The sequence below is a fragment of the Hylobates moloch genome, unplaced genomic scaffold (genome assembly GCF_009828535.3).
Source record: "Hylobates moloch isolate HMO894 unplaced genomic scaffold, HMol_V3 SCAFFOLD_20, whole genome shotgun sequence".
Lineage (NCBI taxonomy): Eukaryota > Metazoa > Chordata > Mammalia > Primates > Hylobatidae > Hylobates > Hylobates moloch.
In genome coordinates this window covers 49681131-49706794 of record NW_026652295.1, presented here as the reverse complement: position 1 = coordinate 49706794, position 25664 = coordinate 49681131, and the positions used below count along the sequence as shown (strand labels likewise).

The 25664-nt window shown below is 40.9% G+C and overlaps 1 protein-coding gene across 1 annotated transcript in view; it reads left to right on the top strand.

Annotated features, from left to right (window-relative positions):
* PKHD1 (PKHD1 ciliary IPT domain containing fibrocystin/polyductin) overlaps positions 1-25664 on the top strand; it is a 482509-nt gene that overhangs the window by 31160 nt on the left and 425685 nt on the right. The window contains exons 19-27 of the mRNA XM_032141123.2: positions 6867-6994; positions 7779-7954; positions 10743-10881; positions 12444-12571; positions 14876-15060; positions 15975-16097; positions 17329-17434; positions 17937-18212; positions 25524-25654. Of these exons, the coding sequence (XP_031997014.1) occupies positions 6867-6994; positions 7779-7954; positions 10743-10881; positions 12444-12571; positions 14876-15060; positions 15975-16097; positions 17329-17434; positions 17937-18212; positions 25524-25654 (1392 nt within the window). The remainder of the gene's footprint in view (positions 1-6866; positions 6995-7778; positions 7955-10742; positions 10882-12443; positions 12572-14875; positions 15061-15974; positions 16098-17328; positions 17435-17936; positions 18213-25523; positions 25655-25664) is intronic.

Genomic DNA, 25664 nt, shown 5'->3' with positions numbered 1-25664 from the left:
TCCCTTCTTCAGCCTCATCTCTTCTGCAGGGGCACCCAGTGGAGGTGATTTTGTCCCCCCAGGGAAGAGTTGGCAATGTATGGAGACAGTTTCGGTTGTCGCAACTGGGGAAGTGCTATTGGCATCTGGTGGGTGGAGGCCAGGGAAGCTGTTGAACATCCTATAATGCACAGAACAGCCGCTACGACAAAGAATTATCCAACCCCTAAAATATTGATAGTGCTGAGGTTGAAAACTCTTGCTCTAAAGTCTTCTTGTGGCAACAGCTTTGCCTCTAACCTGAGTTAGAAACCAAGGATGCTGGGGAGTTAGAGCTGAGGAGCTGAGGCTCAGAGAGGTTGAGTTACTTGCTCAAGGTTGCACGGGTAATTGGTTTTCTTTTTTTTTTTTTTTTTATTATACTTCAGGGTTTTAGGGTACATGTGCACAATGTGCAGGTTTGTTACATATGTATCCATGTGCCATGTTGATTTCCTGCACCCATTAGCTCGTCATTTAGCATTAGGTATATCTCCTAATGCTGTCCCTCCCCCCTCCCCCCACCCCACAACAGTCCCCGGAGTGTGATGTTCCCCTTCCTGTGTCCATGAGTTCTCATTGTTCAATTCCCACCTATGAGTGAGAACATGCGGTGTTTGGTTTTTTGTCCTTGCAATAGTTTACTGAGAATGATGTTTTCCAGTTTCATCCATGTCCCTACAAAGGACACGAACTCATCATTTTTTATGGCTGCATAGTATTCCATGGTGTATATGTGCCACATTTTCTTAATCCAGTCTATCGTTGTTGGACATTTGGGTTGGTTCCAACTCTTTGCTATTGTGAATAGTGCCGCAATAAACGTACGTGTGCATGTGTCTTTATAGCAGCATGATTTATAGTCCCTTGGGTATATACCCAGTAATGGGATGGCTGGGTCAAATGGTATTTCTAGTTCGAGATCCCTGAGGAATCGCCACACTGACTTCCACAATGGTTGAACTAGTTTACAGTCCCACCAACAGTGTAAAAGTGTTCCTATTTCTCCACATCCTCTCCAGCACCTGTTGTTTCCTGATTTTTTAATGATGGCCATTCTAACTGGTGTGAGATGGTATCTCACTGTGGTTTTGATTTGCATTTCTCTGATGGCCAGTGATGATGAGCATTTCTTCATGTGTTTTTTGGCTGCATAAATGTCTTCTTTTGAGAAGTGTCTGTTCATGTCCTTTGCCCACTTTTTGATGGGGTTGTTTGTTTTTTTCTTGTAAATTTGTTTGAGTTCATTGTAGATTCTGGATATTAGCCCTTTGTCAGATGAGTAGGTTGCAAAAATTTTCTCCCATTCTGTAGGTTGCCTGTTCACTCTGATGATAGTTTCTTTTGCTGTGCAGAAGCTCTTTAGTTTAATGAGATCCCATTTGTCGATTTTGGCTTTTGTTGCCATTGCTTTTGGTGTTTTAGACATGAAGTCCTTGCCCATGCCTATGTCCTGAATGGTATCGCCTAGGTTTTCTTGTAGGATTTTAATGGTTTTAGGTCTAACATATAAGTCTTTAATCCATCTTGAATTAATTTTTGTATAAGGTGTAAGGAAGGGATCCAGTTTCAGCTTTCTACATATGGCTAGCCAGTTTTCCCAGCACCATTTATTAAATAGGGAATCCTTTCCCCATTTCTTGTTTTTGTCAGGTTTGTCAAAGATCAGATAGTTGTAGCTATGCGGCATCATTTCTGAGGGCTCTGTTCTGTTCCATTGATCTATGTCTCTGGTGTGGTACCAGTACCATGCTGTTTTGGTTACTGTAGCCTTGTAGTATAGTTTAAAGTCAGGTAGCGTGATGCCTCCAGCTTTGTTCTTTTGGCTTAGGATTGACTTGGCGATGCGGGCTCTTTTTTGGTTCCATATGAACTTTAAAGTAGTTTTTTCCAATTCTGTGAAGAAAGTCATTGGTAGCTTGATGGGGATGGCATTGAATCTATAAATTACCTTGGGCAGTATGGCCATTTTCACGATATTGATTCTTCCAACCCATGAGCATGGAATGTTCTTCCATTTGTTTGTATCCTCTTTGATTTCATTGAGCAGTGGTTTGTAGTTCTCCTTGAAGAGGTCCTTCACATCCCTTGTAAGTTGGATGCCTAGGTATTTTATTCTCTTTGAAGCAATTGTGAATGGGAGTTCACTCATGATTTGGCTCTCTGTTTGTCTGTTATTGGTGTACAAGAATGCTTGTGATTTTTGTACATTAATTTTGTATCCTGAGACTTTGCTGAAGTTGCTAATCAGCTTAAGGAGATTTTGGGCTGAGACAATGGGGTTTTCTAGATATACAATCATGTCATCTGCAAACAGGGACAATTTTAATTCCTCTTTTCCTAATTGAATACCCTTTATTTCCTTCTCCTGCCTGATTGCTCTGGCCAGAACTTCTAGCACTATGTTGAATAGCAGCGGTGAGAGAGGGCATCCCTGTCTTGTGCCAGTTTTCAGAGGGAATGCTTCCAGTTTTTGCCCATTCAGTATGATATTGGCTGTGGGTTTGTCGTAGATAGCTCTTATTATTTTGAGATACGTCCCATCAATACCTAATTTATTGAGAGTTTTTAGCATGAAGGGTTGTTGAATTTTGTCAAAGGCCTTTTCTGCATCTATTGAGATAATGATGTGGTTTTTGTCTTTGGTTCTGTTTATATGCTGGATTACATTTATTGATTTGCGTATGTTGAACCAGCCTTGCATCCCAGGGATGAAGCCCACTTGATCATGGTGGATAAGCTTTTTGATGTGCTGCTGGATTCAGTTTGCCATTATTTTATTGAGGATTTTTGCATCAGTGTTCATCAAGGATATTGATCTGAAATTCTCTTTTTTGGTTATGTCTCTGCCAGGTTTTGGTATCAGGACGATGCTGGCTTCATAAAATGTGTTAGGGAGGATTCCCTCTTTTTCTATCAATTGGAATAGTTTCAGAAGGAATGGTACCAGTTCCTCCTTGTACCTCTGGTAGAATTCAGCTGTGAATCCATCAGGTCCTGGACTCTTTTTGGTTGGTAAGCTATTGATTATTGCCACAATTTCAGAACCTGTTATTGGTCTATTCAGAGATTCAACTTCTTCCTGGTTTAGTCTTGGGAGGGTGTATTTGTCGAGGAATTTATCCATTTCTTCTAGATTTTCTAGTTTATTTGCATAGAGGTGTTTGTAGTATTCTCTGATGGTAGATTGTATTTCTGTGGGATCGGTGGTGGTATCCCCTTTTTCGTTTTTTATTGCATCTATTTGATTCTTCTCTCTTTTCTTCTTTATTAGTCTTGCTAGCGGTCCATCAATTTTGTTGATCTTTTCAAAAAACCAGCTCCTGGATTCATTAATTTTTTGAAGGGATTTTTGTGTCTCTATTTCCTTCAGTTCTGCTCTGATTTTAGTTATTTCTAGCCTTCTGCTAGCTTTTGAATGTGTTTGCTCTTGCTTTTCTAGTTCTTTTAATTGTGATGTTAGGGTGTCAATTTTGGATCTTTCCTGCTTTCTCTTGTGGGCATTTAGTGCTATAAATTTCCCTCTACACACTGCTTTGAATGTGTCCCAGAGATTCTGGTATGTTGTGTCTTTGTTCTCGTTGGTTTCAAAGAACATCTTTATTTCTGCCTTCATTTCATTATGTACCCAATAGTCATTCAGGAGCAGGTTGTTCAGTTTCCATGTAGTTGAGCGGTTTTGAGTGAGTTTCTTAATCCTGAGTTCTAGTTTGATTGCACTGTGGTCTGAGAGACAGTTTGTTATAATTTCTGTTCTTTTACATTTGCTGAGGAGAGCTTTACTTCCAACTATGTGGTCAATTTTGGAATAGGTGTGGTGTGGTGCTGAAAAAAATGTATATTCTGTTGACTTGGGGTGGAGAGTTCTGTAGATGTCTATTAGGTCCACTTTATGTAGAGCTGAGTTCAATTCCTGGATATCCTTGTTAACTTTCTGTCTCGTTGATCTGTCTAATGCTGACAGTGGGGTGTTAAAATCTCCCATTATTAGTGTGTGGGAGTTTAAGTCCCTTTGTAGGTCACTGAGGACTTGCTTTATGAATCTGGGTGCTCCTGTGTTGGGTGCATATATATTTAGGATAGTTAGCTCTTCTTGTTGAATTGATCCCTTTACCATTATGTAATGGCCTTCTTTGTCTCTTATGATCTTTGTTGGTTTAAAGTCTATTTTATCAGAGACTAGGATTGCAACCCCTGCCTTTTTTTGTTTTCCAGTTGCTTGATAGATCTTCCTCCATCCCTTTATTTTGAGTCTATGTGTGTCTCTGCACGTGAGATGGGTTTCCTGAATACAGCACACTGATGGGTCCTGACTCCTTATCCAGTTTGCCAGTCTGTGTCTTTTGATTGGAGCATTTAGCCCATTTACATTTAACGTTAATATTGTTATGTGTGGATCTGATCCTGTCATTATGATGTTAGTTGGTTATTTTGCTTGTTAGTTGCTATAGTTTCTTCCTAGCCTCGATGGTCTTTACAGTTTGGCATGTTTTTGCAGTGGCTGGTACCGGTTGTTCCTTTCCATGTTTAGTGCTTCCTTCAGGAGCTCTTTTAGGGCAGGCCTGGTGGTGACAAAATCACTCAGCGTTTGCTTGTCTGTAAAGTATTTTATTTCTCCTTCACTTATGAAGCTTAGTTTGGTGGGATAGGAAATTCTGGGTTGAAAATTCTTTTCTTTAAGAATGTTGAATATCGGCCCCCACTCTCTTCTGGCTTGTAGAGTTTCTGCTGAGAGATCAGCTGTTAGTCTGATGGGCTTCCCTTTGTGGGTAACCCGACCTTTCTCTCTGGCTGCCCTTAACATTTTTTCCTTCATTTCAACTTTGGTGAATCTGACAATTATGTGTCTTGGAGTTGCCCTTCTCGAGGAGTATCTTTGTGGCGTTCTCTGTATTTCCTGAATCTGAATGCTGGCCTGCCTTGCTAGATTGGGGAAGTTCTCCTGGATAATATCTTGCAGAGTGTTTTCCAACTTGGTTCCATTCTCCCCATCATTTTCAGGTACACCAATCAGATGTAGGTTTGGTCTTTTCACATAGTCCCAAATTTCTTGGAGGCTTTGTTCATTTCTTTTTATTCTTTTTTCTCTAAACTTCCCTTCTCTCTTCATTTCATTCATTTCATCTTCCATCAGTGATACCCTTTCTTCCAGTTGATCGCATCTGCTACTGAGGCTTCTGCAATCTTCGCGTAGTTCTCGAAACTTGGCTTTCAGCTCCATCAGCTCCTTTAAGCCCTTCTCTCCATTGGTTATTCTAGTTATCCATTCTTCTAATATTTTTTCAAAGTTTTTAACTTCTTTGCTATTGTTTTGAATTTCCTCTCGTAGCTCAGAGTAGTTTGATCGTCTGAAGCCTTCTTCTCTCAACTCATCAAAGTCATCCTCCATCCAGCTTTGTTCCGTTGCTGGTGAGGAACTGCGTTCCTTTGGAGGAGGAGAGGTGCTCTGTTTTTTAGAGTTTCCAGTTTTTCTGCTCTGTTTTTTCCCCATCTTTGTGGTTTTATCTACTTTTTGTCTTTGATGATGGTGATGTACAGATGGGTTTTTGGTGTGGATGTCCTTTCTGTTTGTTAGTTTTCCTTCTACCAGACAGGACCCTCAGCTGCAGGTCTGTTGGAGTTTACTAGAGGTCCACTCCAGACCCTGTTTGGCTGGGTGTCAGCAGCGGTGGCTGCAGAGCAGCAGATTTTCGTGAGACCACAAATTCAGCTGTCTGATAGTTCCTCTGAAAGTTTTGTCTCAGAGGAGTACCCGGTTGAATGAGGTGTCAGTCTGTCCCTACCTGGGGGGGTGCCTCCCAGTTAGGCTGCTCAGGGGTGAGGGACCCACTTTAGGAGGCAGTCTGTCCATTCTCAGATCTCCAGCTGCGTGCTGGGAGAACCACTACTCTCTTCAAAGCTGTCAGTCAGACAGGGACATTTAAGTCTGTGGAGGTTCTTGCTGAGTTTTTGTTTGTCTGTGCCCTGCCCCCAGAGATGGAGCCTACAGAGGCAGGCAGGCCTCCTTGAGCTGTGGTGGGCTCCACCCAGTTCGAGCTTCCTGGCTGCTTTGTTTACCTAAGCAAGCCTGGGCAATGGCGGGCGCCCCTCCCCCAGCCTTGCTGCCGCCTTGCAGCTTGATCTCAGACTGCTGTGCTAGCAATCAGCAAGACTCCGTGGGCATAGGACTCTCCGAGCCAGGTGCGGGACACAATCTCCTAGTGTGCCGTTTTCCAGGCCCGTTGGAAAAGCGCAGTATTAGGATGGGACTGACCCGATATTCCAGGTGCCGTCTGTTTCCCCTTTCTTTGACTAGGAAAGGGAACTCCCTGACCCCTTGCGCTTCCTGAGTGAGGCAATGCCTCGCCCTGCTTCGGCTCACGCACAGTGCGCTTCACCGACTCTCCTGCACCCACTGTTTGGCACTCCCTAGTGAGATGAAACCGGTACCTCAAGCAGAAATGCAGAAATCACCCGTCTTCTGTGTCGCTGGGGCTGGGAGCTGGAGACCGGAGCTGTTCCTATTCGGCCATCTTGGCTCCACCGGGTAATTGGTTTTCTTAAGTGAGATACTCTAAAGTCCTCACTGCCAAGCACAGTGCTAAGCATTTAAAAACTCTGTTTAATGACATTTTTTTGGACTCAGAAAAAGTATTTATTGTATTTTTCCTTAGCTTTATTTAGGTAGGGAAATAACAATTTAAGTTATTTGTCTCTGGCTATACTGGTAAGCTCTGGAAGGGCAGGAACTGGGTTGAGTCTCTCAGAGCCTATGGTGGGGTTCTAGGGATGTGGACTCCTCTCTACATATTGTTTGAATGACTGCTTCTTGCACTAATAGAACTGAAGGACTTATTTGGTGTCCATAGTTGTGTCTTGCATACAAAGGCCACATGAACAAGATCCTGAAGATGACTGTGTCCTTCACAATCGGCTTTCAAAACATGGTAAAGAACACCACCTGTGACTGGACTCTCAAGAGGACCAGCCCCGAGAGGTAGCAATCGGTGGGGAGGTGTGGTGGGAATTCGGTCAGCTAGGAGGATTCGCTCTCTTGGGGACAGTGACCCACCTGAGGCACTAATGGTCTTATATTTGGGTCTCGTATACTAATATGGGGATTTGAATATATTTTATTTGACAAAAAAGTTTGACTCCAGAGCAGTTAGTTGTTAAGAATATACTACTCCCTTGAGGGAGTCTGACATTTCTCATAGGAATAGAATCGTAGAACAGCGTAGTTGGGGGAGACCTTAGAGAACATTCTTTGACATGACAGAAAGAGGAAATTTGGGGCCCCAAGAATTTGTGATTCATAAAATTCATTCAGCTAGTGACCCTGGAATAAAATTCGGCCGTCTTGATCCCCTGATTCAGTGCTTTCCACATAATTCTCATGGGTCTTGTAAATGGTCTTAAACCTAAATGAAACTGGTAATGTCCGGAAGTACCAATATTCTCTGTGGTTATAGCCTAACATTATAATTTGCTTAAGACACACAGTTAAACTGTAATTTGAAAATGCTGCTGACATTGCATATCATGGATGAATGATTGACTTAAAAGGTGACTGCTAGTGTTATATCCAAGGCTGAGCTGATCCGACCTTGGGTGGGGTGTTTGTACCCATGGCACCCAGGACTGCTTGGGTGCAGGGGTTCATGGGGTCTCTCTCCTGGCTGCATAGCCCACAGGCCCCCCAGGTTGGGAATAAGGGCTCTAATGGGAGAGGGCTGCAAGTGCTCCCTGAGAGCCCAGTTCTGTTCCGTGCTGTTTTTCAGCTGGCAGTTCCATTGCACTGACCTCTGGGAGACTTGTGTGCGTTGCTCCGGGGATCTCCAGCCCCCTCCGGCAAACTCCCCAGTGCTGGTTCATCAGATCGATCTTCTCCCTCTGGCCCAGGAGATGGGCCTGTTCTATTTAGATGAAATTATTATTGCAGACACAAACGTAACAGGTAATCATCAAATTCTCTCTCCTCCACAAGCCTGTCAAATGCCTACCTCAAACTTTCCTGCTAGGGGTTACTGTGTTTTTAATGAGGAGAGAACAGGTGATCCTCCTTTTTGCCTGTCTTGGCTCTAGAAAACAGATGCGGCTGGGATTGTGTGCCTTTGGTACTATGTCTCTCTAGTCCCTCTTCTTTCCTATTTTCCCCACTATTTTCTCTCGCTTCTGGTATCTGTACTGTTACTCCAGTTTTCCCACTTTCTTGCTGGGGAGTCTTGGTTTCTTCATCTGTAAAATGGGTATAATAAGGACCCTACTTCATTAGATTACTGTGAAGATTAACTAAAGTTTAATATAAAGCACTCCTTACTGGTCTTGTCCATAGAAGGTGCCTAATAAATATAAGCAATTATTATTATTATTATTATTATCATTAGGCTAGCAGGATTTCTCCACCTCTCCATGAGTTAATATGTCATACCAGGTGCTGGAAGAAACATAGCAGTGTCTGTCTCTGTAAGTGGGCTAAGAGTCTGATTTACAACCTTCAAGACAGATGCAGTGAGAGTTAGAAGGTAATCATCTTCTTCAGAGAGATGGCCCTTGTCGTTTCTGTCTCTCCAGACTCTTCCTACTCATTATTTAGAGATCAGGCCTGGCTCTTCCTTCCCGAAGTCTCCCTTGACCACTCTTGGACACAGTGGTCTCACCTGGCTCTTGCCCGCTAATCTTAGGGACAAAGTCCTCCTCTGGGGCTCTGCTGAGGTGTCCGTGCGTGATGTGCACCCACAGCCAAGGCAGAATGGTGCAGTTTGCCCTCAGTGTCTTCAGGCTTCCAACTTTTGCTCATGTTTCCTTCTCTGTCAAATCCCTTGTGGCTTTGGGGCTCAGCTAGCCTACTTTTTATAGTTTATTTCCCTCTCCAAGAAGAAAAAGATGATACCTTCATTTACATTTTGATTTAAAAAATGTACAACTTTCCAGTCTTTTGCCTAAACATTGCAGTACTAAAGGCAGGGGAACTTGGGGATGGGTGGCAAGAGGACTCTTTATCAGCCTTGAAATTACATCATCTTCGATTCTCATCAAAATCCCATCTCTTCTCTGTTTCCATAGTTTAAGTGCTTTGGGGACATCTGGGTCATTGCTTATTGTTCCAAATCTGTTTGTGCTCTGGCACACTTAGAAAATGACACTACTCAAGCGACGTGCTGGGTGACTGCCTGAATTTTTTGGTGCCCAAGACAACTGGCTGGGGGTCTTTGGTGACCCCAAGTGCTGCCTCAATTTCCAGAAGGCTGAGGGAATCAATATTTCATACACTGGAGCCCACTAGTTGGAAAACTCAGGACTGGATAATAGGTGCTGTTCAGTTTTTCTTTCTCTCCCTTTAATGCCATTCTGCCTCTCCAAACACTTGAAGCTAAGGATTCAGAACTTTTTCTTACTGCCCTCACCTCTTTGCCACCAAATTCTCTGTGTATCTGGAATCATCCAGGGGTGGGGTGAGGTGGGAGCAGGAAGGGAGAGGGCGGAGACAAGAGGGAAGATGGGGGTAGCATACATGAAACGGTCTGCCTCCCACTTTATCACATTAACCCTGCTGGCAGTGGCTTTGTTTTCAGAATTATTTAATGGCAACATAAACTACACAATTGGGCTCAATATTCATAGTTAATTGTATATCATTTATCTGATCTCAATTTTATTCTTGATGATATTCCCCCGACTAACGTCCTCTATGAAACTTCTTTGTATCTCCCACTACCACTGGATAGTGGTAGCTTCCATTTATTTCTCATTTAGTTCTCAGAAGCCCATGAGTTGGTTCTATTATCCCCACCTATGGATGGGGAAACCAAGGCTAAAAGGAGCTGAGTCATTTGCCCCAATTCACACAGCGGGGCTGTGGAGGAGATCGGAATCTAGTGATCACTGACCCTTGAACTGAACCTTCAGTGACTCTACCCAGCTGAGCAAATAATCATGTATTGACCACCTACTCTATGCCTCGCCTATGCTAAGCATCAAGCATGGGAAGATGAATTAGACAAAGGTGTTGCCCTTAAACTCTTTAAAGTCTCCATTGTAACCAATCTTGGGGAAGAAGCTAAAAGTATATTGATATTGTGCTGATCATTTTAAATCTTAAATCTCACTAAACTCTCCTTGTCAGGTTGATTGCTATCAATCATCATGTCATAATCTCCACTTTACACATACGAAAACTGAGTCTTATGGAGTGTGTGTGGATTAGCTGAGTGGGAACCCAATAGAAGTGAAAAAATCAGGATTTGACCAGTGGTCTCTCTTAAAGCTTGTACTCTTTCTGCACTCGTGCTGGCTCCACACTGTGGATAAACACCCAAGTGCCCCTGTGTGTGCCTCTGAGTTTAGCTCCTAAGAGGATCAGCTAAACATCCCTAGAGCTGCCAGGGGCTGTGGGAAGGAAAGGAGGAAATGGTGGCAGGCTACACTGCAACAGATTAACTCTGTAGGAGTGCCTCCAAGAGCATAGGGAGTCACATTTTACTGGCTGCGGGGTTATTGAACTTTTCTGTGGAATCAATCTTCATCTCCTTAAATCAGGACCTTGCACTTTCCTTTTTGTACTAAACTGAATGGCTTATCCTCCTGCCTCCTCTCCGTGTGTTCTTTATGGCAGCAGATAAGTAGGAATCTATGCTTTAGGTGTGTGCTGAGATCTGAGTAACTCACATTTCCAGTTGGGATTTTCCACACAGCAAGTCTCCCATCTTGAGTCACTTGATAGTAATTGGATCACTGGTCTCTAGTTTCTCAAGCTGATTCTGGAACGGCTCGCCCAGGGGGGAATCTGGTGGAATCAGTCTCTGTGGTGGGATCCCCTCCGGTCTACAGTGTCACATCCTGGCTGGCGGGGTGTGGCACGGAGCTCCCGCTCATCACTGCACGGTAAGGAGTGGCTTTTGTACACCTGTCCCTTCTCCTAAGAATGCTTGTTTGCCTTGGGGGACACAGGTGAGAGTTTTTTCAGGAAAAGCTACCTGTCTTGTTGCTTAAAGCGATGTTCTCAATCTTGAGAATGCAGCATCAGATTCACCTGGAAGTATTGTTAACATTACTGGGCCTACTGTCAGAGTTTCTAATTCAGAAGGTTTGGGGAAAAACCTGACAATTTGCATTTTTGGTAAGTTCCTTGGTGATGCTGATTCTGCTGGTCTGGGGACTACACTTGGAGAACTAATTCCGAGTCAGTTAGTTTAAAAATAGTGGCATTTTGTGCTGTTCAGAGGTTCACGTCACCACTGTTTTGTTTTGTTGTTGTTCCTTTCATTGCATCCCTCCTGTATTAATCTTGTTGAAATCCTTTCAAGTGAAATGTCTAGAGAAGAAAAATAGCTATTTCTAAGAACTCACCAGCAGATGGCACTAGAGCCCCATAAGCATTGCTTCATAATAACCATTTCTAGCCACAGTTTACAAAGCAGTAACTAAGGATCAGGCTTCTTCTAAGCTTCTGGAACACATGTATACTCTAATTTGTTCTTTTAATTTTTCACCTAAACCCCAGTAGAATGGGAATAATTGAGTGCTCTGCCTTTGATGTCCTTTGATGTATGTATATGTATGTGTGTGTGTAGGGATTATATATATATATATATGTATTCACACTGTATATATATGTGTATACACATATATATCTAAATATACAGTCATGCACCACATAACAATGCATCTGTCAGTGATGGACCAAGTATATGATAGTGGTCCTATAAGATTCTACTACCATATTTTTACTGTACCTTTTCTATGTTTAGATATGTTTGGATACACAAATTCATACCATTGTGTTACAATTGCCTACAGTATTCAGTACAGCAGCAGGCTTGTAGCCTAGGAGCAACAGGCTATACCATATAGCCTAGGTGTGTGGTAGGCTGTACCATCTAGGTTTGTGTAAGTAAACTGTATGATGGTTGCACAATGATGAGACCATCTAAGGATGCATTTCTTAAAATGTATCCTCACTGTCAAGTGATACATAACTGTATAGGTTTCTTTCTCTCATCTTTTTCTACTATGTTCCAAAATGAGTTCTCGTACTTACAGCATGCTGCAATGGTATATTAAAGGCAGGTGCAGAAAGTTTGAACCCGTGCTTTACTTTCCTTGACTAAATGTTTGTTCCGTGGTCGTCTGGGCAGGAAAAGCAATCAAACCACCAACTGAAAATGAAGGGCTGAGACATCTTCAGTGGCAGAGAGGAAGCCCACCATATCGGTAGGCTCTAAACGCCAACATTTTTCACTCTGAAATGATAGAGGCGAATTCAGTTACTCTCAAATGATTCTCACCTCAAGTGGTCCTGAAAACTCCCTTTCTGAGTTTCCTCAGGTCCCTTAGCTCTTTCTGGAAGGCTGCAGCCTAAGCAAGACAGGACACCCTTCAGACAAGGTCCTCCTAGGTGCACACCCCAACCTAGATGTTAATGCTTTGTTTCTGACGTGCCACAGCTCTGTGCTCACTGAAGGAACAGAAGAGGGAGCTGGACTGGTCCTGGTGACAACACAGAGACGACAGCGGACAAGTCCACCTCTAGGAGGACACTTTCGCATCCAGCTTCCTAATACAGTGATTTCTGGTAACGGGGCGATTGGGGGGTGCAACAATTCTCACTCACATAGTCTCACTCACATTCCCAAGGGAACAGCATCCTGGGAGGTTGTCAGACAGGTGATAATATTAAAGCTATTTTGTTTATTTTCCAGTGTCTGAAAGTGACATTCTTAAAATGAAAGATTTGGAAAGGGACTTATTGTTAATGCTACCCCAACCTTTCCATTTTGTAGCTGCGGAAGATGTATAGATGTGGAAACTGAGTGGATCAGCTTCTGGGACTATTGTAAGGAGTTAACCACAAACTTGGTGGCTTCAAACAGCAAAAAATGATTCTCTCCCAGTCCTGGGGCCGGAAGTCCAAAATCAAGTTGTCAGCAGGGCCACCCTCCTGTGGAGTATTTGCTCCTGCCTCTTCTGGCTTCTGGTGGTGGCTAGCATGTCTTGGCTGTGGCCATATCACTCCAACCACTGCCTCTGTGGTCACATCGCTTCTTCCTCTTCTATCTCAAAATTTTCTCTGCCTCTCTCTTATAAGGGTACCTATTATACAATTGTATTTAGGGTCCACCTGGGATAATCTAGGACAGATTTTTCCTCTCAGGACCCTTAGCCACATCTGTTGCCATATGCAGTTTATTATTTTGCTTTATAAGTTAACATTCATGTTTTCTGGGGATTAGGCCATTAGGCCATCTTTTAGGGGGTTCATCATTCAGCCAGCTACACTGAGGCTTGCCAAAAGGTCGTACAAATAGCTGATGACAGGGTCCAGTTGTGAACCCAGGTATTTGATTCCTGGGTCAGTCCTCTTCTTTCTAGAGTTTTATAGACCAAGATACGTGGTAGCCATGGTCCGTCAGAGTTAGACTTAATGGTGACACCATATACTATGGAGGATTTCAGTGGTCCCAACAAATGTAGAAAGAACTTTCAGATGCAATTAGAGTAGTGTTTGTAAATCTTCAAGAATACATACAATGCACAAAGAACAAAGATTAGAAGTGATAATGATACGTTACTTATTTGGTAGAAACATGGGGAATCAGAAGCAAGGCTCAGTAGAACTTGAGAGGGGCTGTATAAAAGTTGGAACATGGTCCCAAAAGTCTTTTGCCCTCCCAAGCAGAAAGTCCCTAGGCCTGCACAGGACCTTCTTGGGTGGGAAGAACAGAGTGCTGTTTTTATTATAATAGGGTGACTCAGGAGACGTCGAAGATCCCTAGGTGTTGATTCTGGTAAATGGGGGAATAAACATCAATTGTGCCCTGCCTCTATGAGGCCCATTACTGTGCTATTTATATTTGATTTTACTTCTCATGGACGACAGCTCATCCACAGAGACTTTCTGCTACTGATTTCTATCACTGATGATCCTCAGATCACCGCCTGCAAAACAACTGGGAAAGTCAGCCTTGGCCTGGCCTTTTGAATGATGATGGATCTGAAACTCTGTATAAATGTAGAAACATGTTTTGTAAAAGGATAACAATTTCGTTCGCAATTTAGAAGGGCAGTAATATTTTATTAACCCTTCAGGGCAGTGTGGAATTCAAGAGAAATGCTCTTGAGTAGGTAGAAGGCAACCTGGCTTTTCATGTAAACCTGTCTTTCTGCATTGGCAAGCTTCTACGTATGGTTGGGTTTCATTTTCTTCATCCCTAAAGTAGGCATTAGGATACCCAATGACCCACCTCACGGGGCTGCTGGGAGCAGCTAATGAAATGGGAACTTCTGGTAGAGCACAAAGCAGGGTTCAAACACAGAGACTTGTTATTCCTCTGTGGGGACATGGAATGGGGAAGCAGGTGGTTGGGCTTAAAGAAAATTCTAATAGAGAAACTGAAGTTAAATACCAACATTCCTCAGCTGGGCTGGCCAAGTTTTTATGGGTGTCAGCTGCTGTACGCCTCCCTCACTCCCTGTGAAAAGTGGCCAACTTTTCTCTGTTCACAGGGCCAGCTAAATTTTTCCAGGGAAGAACTAATATTTAATAAGGCTTTCAGGCATTACAAGGGTGTGTGGAGTTTACATTTTGAGTTGACAGTTGAGATGGTTTTGTCTGACATGGCTGTGCTCTCTGATTGCTATGTGATATGGTATGAGTGAAAGATAGTGTAATATGAAAAGTGGGCATCTACTTGTCTTTACTTTAGGAAAAAATGGTTTAATTAGGGCTGGGGATTCTACTGAAGTTCTATTTTGACAGAAGGGTCTCCTGAAAATTTGATAGGCATCCTGGTGTGTATCGTGTTATCCTTGAAGATGAAACTCTGTAAGGTGGATTAATTAGTGTCTGTGTTTTCTGTATCAAAATCTTCTCTCACAGATGTCCCTGTACAAATTTCTGCTCATCACCTTCACCAGCTCTTACAGAATAATGCCAATGACTTCACATCCAGATACCTCAATGCCAGTGACTTCACTGTGAAGGAGGATCTATACACTTGCTACGAACACATGTGGACCTTGTCCTGGTCCACTCAGATTGGGGATTTGCCCAATTTTATCAGGGTATGTATAGTATCCCTTTTAGTGGCATGGATTTGCTGCCCTGGAGAAATTCTGCAAAAAAAAGATCAGAATTATACGCATGGAAACTGTCATGAATTATTAATTTTGTTGGAATATTCGAGTAAAGGGATTCTATGAACTTTCTTTCTGGAAGTTTTCAACACATATTTTGTATCTCATATCCCTGAAAAAGCAATTTAAACCCAACATCTCCCTTCCTAACTCAGTGTAGGTAGTGAAGTTGTTGGTCAGTGTCCACCATGCAATAATTCTACATCTGTTATTGGATAATTTAAGCAGATGTGATTGACTTAGATGATCGTGGAAGCAGATGGCACAGCAGAAGGAAGTTTAGAAAAGAATTTGCTGTCTTTGTGTAATGACAAAACCAGATGCTCTTGCATATTTAGGGTTTTAAAAAATAATCTAATGATCATCTAGCATTTGGTTATTATAAAATGAAGCCCAAGATGAAAATTTTTCCTAGTTGTATGGTGTTGTGGGTTATCTGGTTTTCAATCGAAATTCTAGAAAGGAGATGGAGGAAGAATGGGAGACCTTGCTCTTATCTCATGGCACTGTTTCTTTCCACTTTATTTTAATATTTTGGATTGCAAACATATAAAATGGAAAAGCATGGAGAAGCAAAGTATCTCCAGACTTAGAGAGAAGATTGATTTATTGTACCTCTTTTGGCAATCCACTCGCAAATGAATATTTCTCTAATCTACTGGGACTTTCCTTAGCCATTATTTACTGTTACATTTCTATATTTCAATTCTCTGTCACTCTGCTTTCACTTTCTAGCTGTCTGATTATCTGAAACACAGTGTGAAAAGACTCTTTATTATTTGATTAGACAAGATTAGATTTCGGTTCCATGACAGAATTTACCAGAAATGTAACCATCTCAGGTCTCTGATGAAAACCTTACTGGAGTGAATCCTGCTGCAGCCACGCATGTGGTATATGATGGTGGAGTTTTTCTTGGACCCATATTTGGAGACATGTTGGCTACTGCCAACCAACATAGTCAGGTGAGAGTGAATGGGCCACCCTAAGTGCAAGTTCCAGTTTCAAGTCTAACTCACTCCTCACTGATTCGTAACATGGACCCATTGATTTAGCTCTTAAGGGCCATTTTGCCAATGTGTAAAACAGGGGTACTTATGGCTGTCCGTCTTCTACCCCCACAGGGTATGTACAGTTCCCTGAAAATATAAATGCCTTGTAACTACAATATTCTAATTATTGATACTATTGTTATGGTGCAAAAAATTGAGAATCTCTATAGCTAAATAGGATTTATGCTTCTACCTGGTGGTATCAAAAAGTAAATGAGCTTAGTTATTCTTTTTGTCTTTAAAATGTCCTTTTATTTTTTTCCTATCTTCCCGTATTTCTGTTATAGGTCATCTGCTTTCAATTTGATAAAGTTTTAAAATACAAAAGCAATAAAGAATAATATTATCAACACCTGGGTACCCAAACTGAAAATTGACATTGTCAACATTTTGATATATTTATATTTTTTGTCTTTATGGAAAAAATGAAACAGTACAGATAAAATTGAAGTGTTCTTTATTGTCCATGCCATTCCAATACCTCTTCCCTTAATAAGGAAACACTGTCATAAATATAATCTATATGCTATTAATGCATTTTTTATACATAGAGGATCAGTGGGGTCACATATTTTTTACCTTTCTCATTTCCAAGTAGTTTTCGAGTTCTATTAGACTAACATTAGTTCCAGTGAAAGGGAAAGATATATAGTCTCACTTTAGGAATCTAGCATTCTGTGACAAAAGAGACCCCAAATAAAGTGTCCAAATACACTCTAGTCTTCAGTTATATATTCACAGAGTGGTGGAAGGAATGCACCGAATTTGTTGGTCTTTACTAGCAAATAAAGGGCTTGTCACATAAAGTAGGTACCTGGTTGGAAATACAGAGTGATAAGAAGTCTTTATGCAGTTTAAGTTTATGAAATTTACGTCTATATGACAGAGAGAAAATTTACTCAATATTTATCACATTTAATTACAGAAATGGGTTTCAGCATGTCCACCATCATTTTAAGAAAGCTTCATGTGTTTTGAGCCATTCATTGCAATTTAAGATTAATTACTGGGAAAATAGAAAAAAGGAATAAGAATTAGCAAATCATGAACACGTTTCAGCTTGGGAGCACTTCACAAATACTTCATGAATACCCTGGTAGATAAGAAATGCATAAAATGGAAAATAAGTTTTGTCTCATTTCAGGTGGTTGTGCGAGTGAATGATGTACCAGCTCATTGCCCAGGTTCCTGCTCTTTCCAGTACCTCCAAGGGTCAACTCCCTGTGTCCATTCTGTGTGGTACTCCGTTGGTATGATTTGTGACTTGGCTCTGAGATGGGCATAAGCCTGAGACTTACAGTGATTTTGTTAGAGGCCATGTAGCTGGTGATGGGTGGGTAGAAGATACATTAGTTCATTAGGTGGAGGTTGAGTGACGCAGCAGAAAGTGTATTTTTTGGTCCATCTAAGGGATATGGTCATGAATTGAAATGGGGAGAGGTGGACTTTTGATGACTAAAAATGTTTTATTGTCGTTGTCCTTTATTTTGAAATATTATGTTCTTTTAAAAAATTGAGCAGTGATCACTTCTCACTAGTTAGAGAAAATTTAAGATTGGGGCTGTGTACTACAATTACAAATACAGATGACAAATATTTAAGTCAGCATTCAGCTCCTTGAATTTTGGGAGGGGATGGGGGCAGAGAAGGAACACTTGATGATAGTGAGAGGTCTCTTAAATGAAGTAATATCACTGAGAGATTATTTTGTTTTTTTTGTTTTTTTTTTTTAAATTTCTTTCCTCCTTTAAGATGGTGATATCAACCTAATGATTTATATTACCGGAACTGGTTTCTCTGGTGACTCCCAGTTCTTGCAGGTTACGGTGAACAAAACGAATTGCAAAGTTATTTTCTCAAACCAGACCAATGTAGTCTGTCAGACAGATTTGCTACCTGTTGGAGTGCATCGGATCTTGATGTTGGTGAGACCCTCTGGTCTTGCCATCAGTGCCACTGGAGAAGACCTCTTCCTAAATGTGGAACCTAGACTGGATATGGTGGAGCCTTCCAGAGCTGCGGATATTGGTAATCTGGGGAGGGTCTCACAGTGTGTCTGACCCTCTGAAGCTAGTGTTCTGCTGATAGGAATCTAGTCCTGCTGTGTAATGAATTCCATATTCACTGTGATTCACTGTCTTTTGTTTACTGACATAAGTATTTAAATGAGCAACAAACATTTGAGCCCTTAAATGAACTCACTTGCCACATAAAGGATTATAGTTTGGCTGGTGGTGTCAGGCATAATTGGGTCCTACATAACTTTCATACATGTTTGATATTTCATAAGTTTGTGAACTGATGCACACTGGGGTATTTGGCTAGCATGGAAAACCAATTGCCGTTTGAGTAGTGGGAAATACAGAGGGTGGTGGGTCTTGTCAACATAGCCTTATGAATTGGGTTAGTTCTGTGGAAAATCAAATATTTCTCCATGACTTTCTGCTTTCTGAGGGACACAGCCAGTTAAAAACAATCCAGCCAGATTGCAAGAATCTCAGGAATACTGATGCTTATGTTTGTTAAGGAATAAACATTACAGCATAAAACCCTTTTCCTTAATGCTTTGGATTTTTGTCATGGTTTATTCTGGAGTCCAGAGGACTGCAGCTTAGGACATATTTAAAAGCAGTGTGGTTTGGCCACAACTCATTGTTCAAAAGAACAGATTTTTTTCTGACCCTATTTTGCCTAGAAGAGTGAATTATGAGGCCCACCCCACCTTGTTTCTGCACATAAAACTAAGCAAGCATAACTTGCACTTATTTCTCCATGATTTAAGGAAGATCAGATGATATATGGAGCTCAGAGTGAAAGATCATATTCTGTATTAATCCAGTAATTATTGGTTTGAGTGTAGGGCATAGTGTAGTTTTCTCTATAGATTTATAAGGGGCTTTGATCTTCTTTCAAAGTTACCTTTGCTGTTCAGGCCACACATACCTTCTTTAGCTCCCTCCACCTTAAGGCAAACAGGTGACTCAGTCATCTTTGTTTCCCCTAGACAAAGTGCTTTGCACAGGTAGGGTGGCCAACTTTCCTAAGTTTGCTTGGGACTGAGGGGGTTCCCAGGACACAAGACTCAGTTTTAAAACTGGAATGCAGAACTCTTAGTGCTAAAACTTGGTCCTAGGAAAATTGGAGTGAGTTGGTTACCCTATCAGAACATGCTGTTTAGTGAAGGGATTTCTAGGAGGATTATACATTATTTTAGCAAAAGATGGAAAACTCTGAGAAGGGGTATGCCAAGCGGGTAGAAATTATCTTTTATTAAGACTATGGGGAAAGGGAGAGGGAGAGAGAGAGGCTCTAGCTGCTGCTTTCCTTATTACTGGATTTAAACTTTTTCTATTACTTCTTCCTTTGCCCTGCCACCTGTGAGTTAATCAGTAGTCACTCACTCAACACTGATTGGGCATTCCCATATAGCCCTGTGTGAGGTGCTGAAGACCTTGGTCCTTAAAGTGTGGACCTGGACGAGCAGTATCTGTAATACCCATGAGCTTGTTAGAGATGCAGAGTCTCAGGCTCTACCCCAGACCTTCTGAATTAATCTGCATTTTAACATGTCCTCAGGCAGTCTCTATGAAGAGTAGAGTTTGAGAAATGATGCTATAGGGGATTTAAAGAGAACCAGGCTGGGGCCTATCAGCAAGAAATTTACAGAATATTTGCATATGTAATGAATGGATACAATAATGTGATAAAATCACCACTTACCCATTTGCAGAAGCAAAACCCTTGAAAGGATTTTTTTGAGGAAAATCTTGGCTTTGCTTTACGTACTTTCTTCATTCATTTTTGTGCTGAATTGTCTTCTTTAAGGTAGCATTGTCTTCTTTAAGGTACGGACACTTGTGTGGCCATAGTCTAAACTTTCAAATGAGAATGGCAAGATATCATCACCTCTTCAACCTTTAATTGTTACCATCAACAGTAATCATAATGACAATTTATTTAGCTTTTATTACCAGGCATTATTAATGCTGGGGATACAGTAAATAAAAACAAATGCTCTGTTCTTGGGGCAGTGATGGTAAGTGTGTAGGATAAAAATCAAGAAGGGAAAGGGATGAAGAGGGATGGAGTAGATGGTTGTGATGGGATGGTCATTGGCATTGGAGGAATGACATGAGTGGCCTTAGAAGGGAGATATGGGTGAAGTGAAGGAATGAATTCTGGGGAAATCTTGGGGAAGACAGTTCAAGTCAGAAGGAACATCAAGGAACAAAAAGCCTTGAGTCAAAGTGAGACTGGCTTGTTCCAGAATGCCATGGAGGTTGCCATGGCTGGAGTAGTTGAGTGAGGGGAGAGTAGTAGAAGATGACCCAAAGCAAGTTATATGGCCTTGGGGGATATGAATGGCTCTCAGCTCACTCAGCTTTTATTCTGAGTGAGATGGTGGCCACTGGAGGATTTCAAGTGAAGTGACATGATCTGACTTAGGCTGCTGTGTGAGAACTCACAGTAGGGAGGCAAAGATGGAACCAGCAAGACCGGTTAGGAGGATATGACAGACATCCAGGGGAGAGATAATGTTGGCTTGGCCTAGGGTAGTGTACCTTAGAAATAGGTAGAGATATTTGCTTCTTTTCTTTACCCCAAGGATCTCTTTTTTAACTTAAAAAATTGAGATATAATTCACATATCATAAAACCCATTTTTAAAAAGTATAAACTTAGCAGTCTTCAGTATATTCACAAAGCTGTATACCTCATCACCACCTGATTCAACAACATTTTCATCATCTTGGAAAGGAACCTGTATACATTAGTAGTCACTCACTGTTTCTCCCGCTTCCCAGTCCCTGGTAACCACAGATCTATTTTCTGTCTAAGTGAATTTGCCTATTTTAGACATTTAATAGAAATAAAATAATGCAATATGTCATCTTTTACATCTGGCTTCTCTACTTGGCCTGATATTTTTAAGGTTCACGTATGTTGTAACATATATCAGTACTTTATTCAATTTTATGACTAAACAATATTACATGGTGTGGGTATACCAAATTTTGTTTTCCATTTATCTCAGCACGTGCATTTGGATTGTTTCCACTTTTTGGTTCTTATGAATAAGGCTGCTATGAATATTTGTGTACGATGATTTGCAGGAATATATGCTTTCAGTTCTTTTGGGTATATACCTAAAAATGGAATTGCTGGGTCACATGGTAACTCCATGTTTAACTTCTTGAAGAATTGCCAAACTGTTTCCAAAATGGCTGCATATTTTTACATTCCTACTAGCAATATAAGAGGGTTCCAATGTGTATTAGTCCATTCTTACACTGCTATAAGGAACTACCTGAGACTGGAAAGTTTATAAAGAAAAGAGGTGTAATTGACTCACAGTTCAGCAGGCTGTACAGGAGGCTCGACTGGGGAGGCCTCAGGAAACTTGCAATCATGGCAGAAGGTGAAGGGGAAGCAAGCACATCTTCACATAGTGACAGGAGAGAGAGAGAGAGCAAAGGGGGATACGCTATGCACTTTTAAACAACCAGGTTTTGTGAGAATTCACTCACTATCACAAGAACAGCAAGGGGGAAATCTGCCCCCATGATGCAATCATCTCCCACCAGGACCCTTCCCCAACATTGGGAATTACAATTTGATATGATATTTGGGTGAGAACGCAGAGCCAAACCATATCACAATATCTCCACACCCTTACCAGTGCTTGTTATTATTATTACTATTTTTCATAGTAGCCATCTTAATGGGCATGAGATGATACCTCATTGTGGTTTTGATTTTCCTAATAACTAAAGATGTTGAATATCTTTTCATGTGCTTATTGGCCATTTATACATCTTTGTAGAAATGCTTATTCAAATCTTGCCAATTTTTGAATTATTTGTCATTTTATTGTTGAGGTGTAAGTTCTTAAAATATTTTGGGTACTAATCACTTATCAGATAAATAATTTGCAAATATTTTCTCCCATTGTGTGAGTTGCCTTTTCACTTTTTTAAAATAGTGTTATTTGAAGCACACAAATTTTAATTTTGTTGAAGTCCAGTTTACATTTATTGTTATTGCTTGTGCTTTTGGTGTCACATCTAAGAAACTATTACCTAATCCAATGTTACAAAGATTTATGCCCATGTTTTCCTCTGAGAGTTTTATAGTTTTGGCTCTTATATGTAGGTACCTGATTCATTTTGAATTAATTTTTGTACATGGTATGAGGTAGGGGTCTGTATTTGTTTGTTAGGGCTGCTGCAATCAGGTACCACAAACTGAGTGTTTTAAACAACAAAAATTCATTGTCCCGTAATTCTGGAGGCCAGAAGTCTGAGATGAAGGTATCTGGAGTGTTGGTTCCTTCTGAACCAAACTTTGAGGAAGACTCTGTTCTATGTCTCTCTCTTAACTTCTGGTGTCTTATAGGCAATCTTTGGTGTTCCTTGGCTGATAGAATACCGCCCCAATCTCTGCCTTCACCTTCACTTGATATTCTCCCTGTGTCTTGCTTGTGTCCAAATTTCCCCCTTGCACCTCCCTGCCAACTTTTTTTTTTTTTTTGAGACCGAGTCTCATTCTGTTGCCCAGGCTGGAGTGCAGTGGTGCGATCTCAGCTCACTGAAACCTTTGCCTGCCAGATTCAAGCAATGCTCTTGCCTCAGCCTCCTGAGTAGCTGGGACTACAGCTGCCTGCCAGCATGCCCAGCTAATTTTTTTGTAATTTTAGTAGAGACGGGGTTTCACCATGCTGGCCAGGCTGGTCTCGAACTCCTGACCTTGTGATCTGCCTGCCTCGGCCTCCCAAAGTGCTGGGATTACAGGCATGAACCACTGCGCCTGGCCCAAATTCCCCTTTTTATAAAGACACCAGTCATATTGGATTAGGGGCTTATCTTTTTTTAGTGTGACCTCATCTTAGTTTAATTACATCTGCTAAGATCCCATTTCTGAATAAGGTCACATTTGGAGTTATTGGGAGCTAGGGTAATAACATAAATTTTGGTGGGGATGCGGGAGACATAATTCAGCCCTAAACAGGGTCCAACTTTGTTATTTTGTATATGGAGTTGTCCCATTTTGTACATGTGCAAAAATATTAGTAGCATAATTTCCTAGAAGTTGAATTGCTGGGTCAAGAGGTTATGTGCATTAAAAATTTTGATAAATATCAAAAGATTCTCTTTAGAGGTTGCATAGTTTATTGCATATGCAGCAATGTATATGTGTTTATTTACCACATTTTACTAAGACGATGTATTCCCAACCCTTTTGACACTGACCTATTTTATAGGAGAAAAAGAATATTTCATTATAGTTTTAATTTGCATTTATTTTATTGAGAGAGAAATTAAATATCTTTTCATGTGTTTAGGGGCATTGTGTTTCCTTTTCAGTGAAGTGTCTGTTTATCTCCTTAGCCCGTTTTTTCTAATGGAGTTATTGTTCTATCTTACTGATTTTAAAGAGCATTTTATGTATTAAAGATATTTGCCCTTTATTACCATTTGTCTCTTTGTTTTTTATTTTGGAAATTCATAAATATTTTTAATTTTTACATAATAAAAGATATCTTCCTTTTATGGCTTCAGGACTTGTAAAATACTTAGGATAGACTTTGCAGCTCTGAAATTATATGAAAATAAAAATTCTGCCATGTTTCCTTCTAGTCAAAAACCTTTCTTTTTAATATTTAAATATTTGATAAATTGGGAATTTATTTTGGTGAAGCATATAAGGTAGAAATTCAGATTTAATTTATTTCAGTGATATTTACTAATTTTATTTACTGAATAAATAATTTATTTTGCACTTACGTGAAATGTCACTTATATCCTACCCTATAGCCTCATATTGATCTTCATTTCTTTCTGGACTATATTTCATTTTACCATATAGTTGATACCATAGTTACTGTATAAGATATTTTAATGTCTGGCAGAAGACCTCTTTGCACTTCTTTTTGAAATTTTGTTTTCCGGCTATTCTTGTTTATTTTTCATTAAACTGAGGTGGAGCTTGCAGTGAGCCGAGATCGCGCCACTGCACTCCAGCCTGGGGGACAGAGTGAGACTCCATCTCAAAAAAAAAAAAAAAAATTATGTTTATATGTCTATTGAAATTGCATTTATGCTTTAATTTATAAAGATACGTTACCTTTATGGTGTTCACTCTTTCGATCCATTTATTTTAGTTTTCTTATGTAAGTTTTAATCCATCCATTAAGTTCTTCAACAGTATTTCAAATATTTTTTCAATTTTATTTTATTTTTTTGAGACGGAGTCTTGCTCTGTCCCCCAGGCTGGAGTGCAGTGGCACGATCTCGTTTTTTTATCTTCTTAATTTTTGTTTTGAAGTTTGTTTCCAGATACTGTATATTTTATATCACAATTATATATTGCTCTTAGTTATGCACTTAACTTCAGGGTATTAGTCCACCGAGTCACACTGTCCTCAAAGGTTTTCATCAGATTTTGTAGATTCCCCTTTCTGTCTTTCTGTCCCCAACATGCCTGGAAGTAGTCCTGCTTCTGCATCCCTCCCCACCTTCAAGGAGGATAAGGCTGTTTGGTGGCCTCACTGCCTCTCTTGTATGTGGGAGATGGCAGACCAGAATCATCGTCATACATCAGCTAGATCAAAGGCTGCGCCTCCACGTGGAAACGTGTGCCATGATAGCAGAACTGGAGCCAACTCTCTTCTTGGTTACATCTGCAGGGAAGAAATGGGGGTTTCTGTGGTTGCTCTCTAGTGATCAGTAGAGAAATTCTGATGGTGGTGGGCGGTGATGCCACTCATTTCTATATTTTCATAGTGACCTGAACCTAGTATGTGTAGTGTCAAATCACAAAGCTGGAAGGGCTATCATTATTATTTAAAGATGAGGAAAATGTTGACCCTTCAGCTCAGGGACCATACCGCAATGGTCCTGCTTAAAGTAGCTGAGCAATCTGTGGCCCTGACCCTGACTCTCAGCCACTATTCCTTCCGCCATGATGCTCTGTTGCACTTGGTTTCTTAGGAAAAGAATACGTTTTATAGGACTGCAGGAATGATGTTTAAAATCTAGGCCAGAAAGAGTTTTCAGAGACTACCTGTTCTGACTTGTGGCACGATTGTGTCCCTAGGTTTTACTCTTAAAGGTCTTCAGGATGCAGTGCTACCTCTCTCTGCCCTCCTGTCACTATTTCTCCCTTTCTATATGATAGTTTATATATTTAACTCCAGTTTTTTTCCTGCAGTTTGAGCATTGCCTTTGTTTTGACTAAGGAGTTTCATATTTTAATTTCATTTTATCCATCTTTTTAATAATTAATTTTTGTCTGCCTGTATGGTTGGTGATCCCATTTGAATATGCTGTTTTTGTTACAGGAGGGCTCTGGGCCACCATCCGAGGCTCTAGTTTGGAAGGTGTTAGCCTGATATTATTTGGATCTTACTCTTGTGCCATCAATGTCACTACAAGCAATTCAAGCAGAATTCAGTGCAAAGTTCCACCCAGGGTAAGTGGAT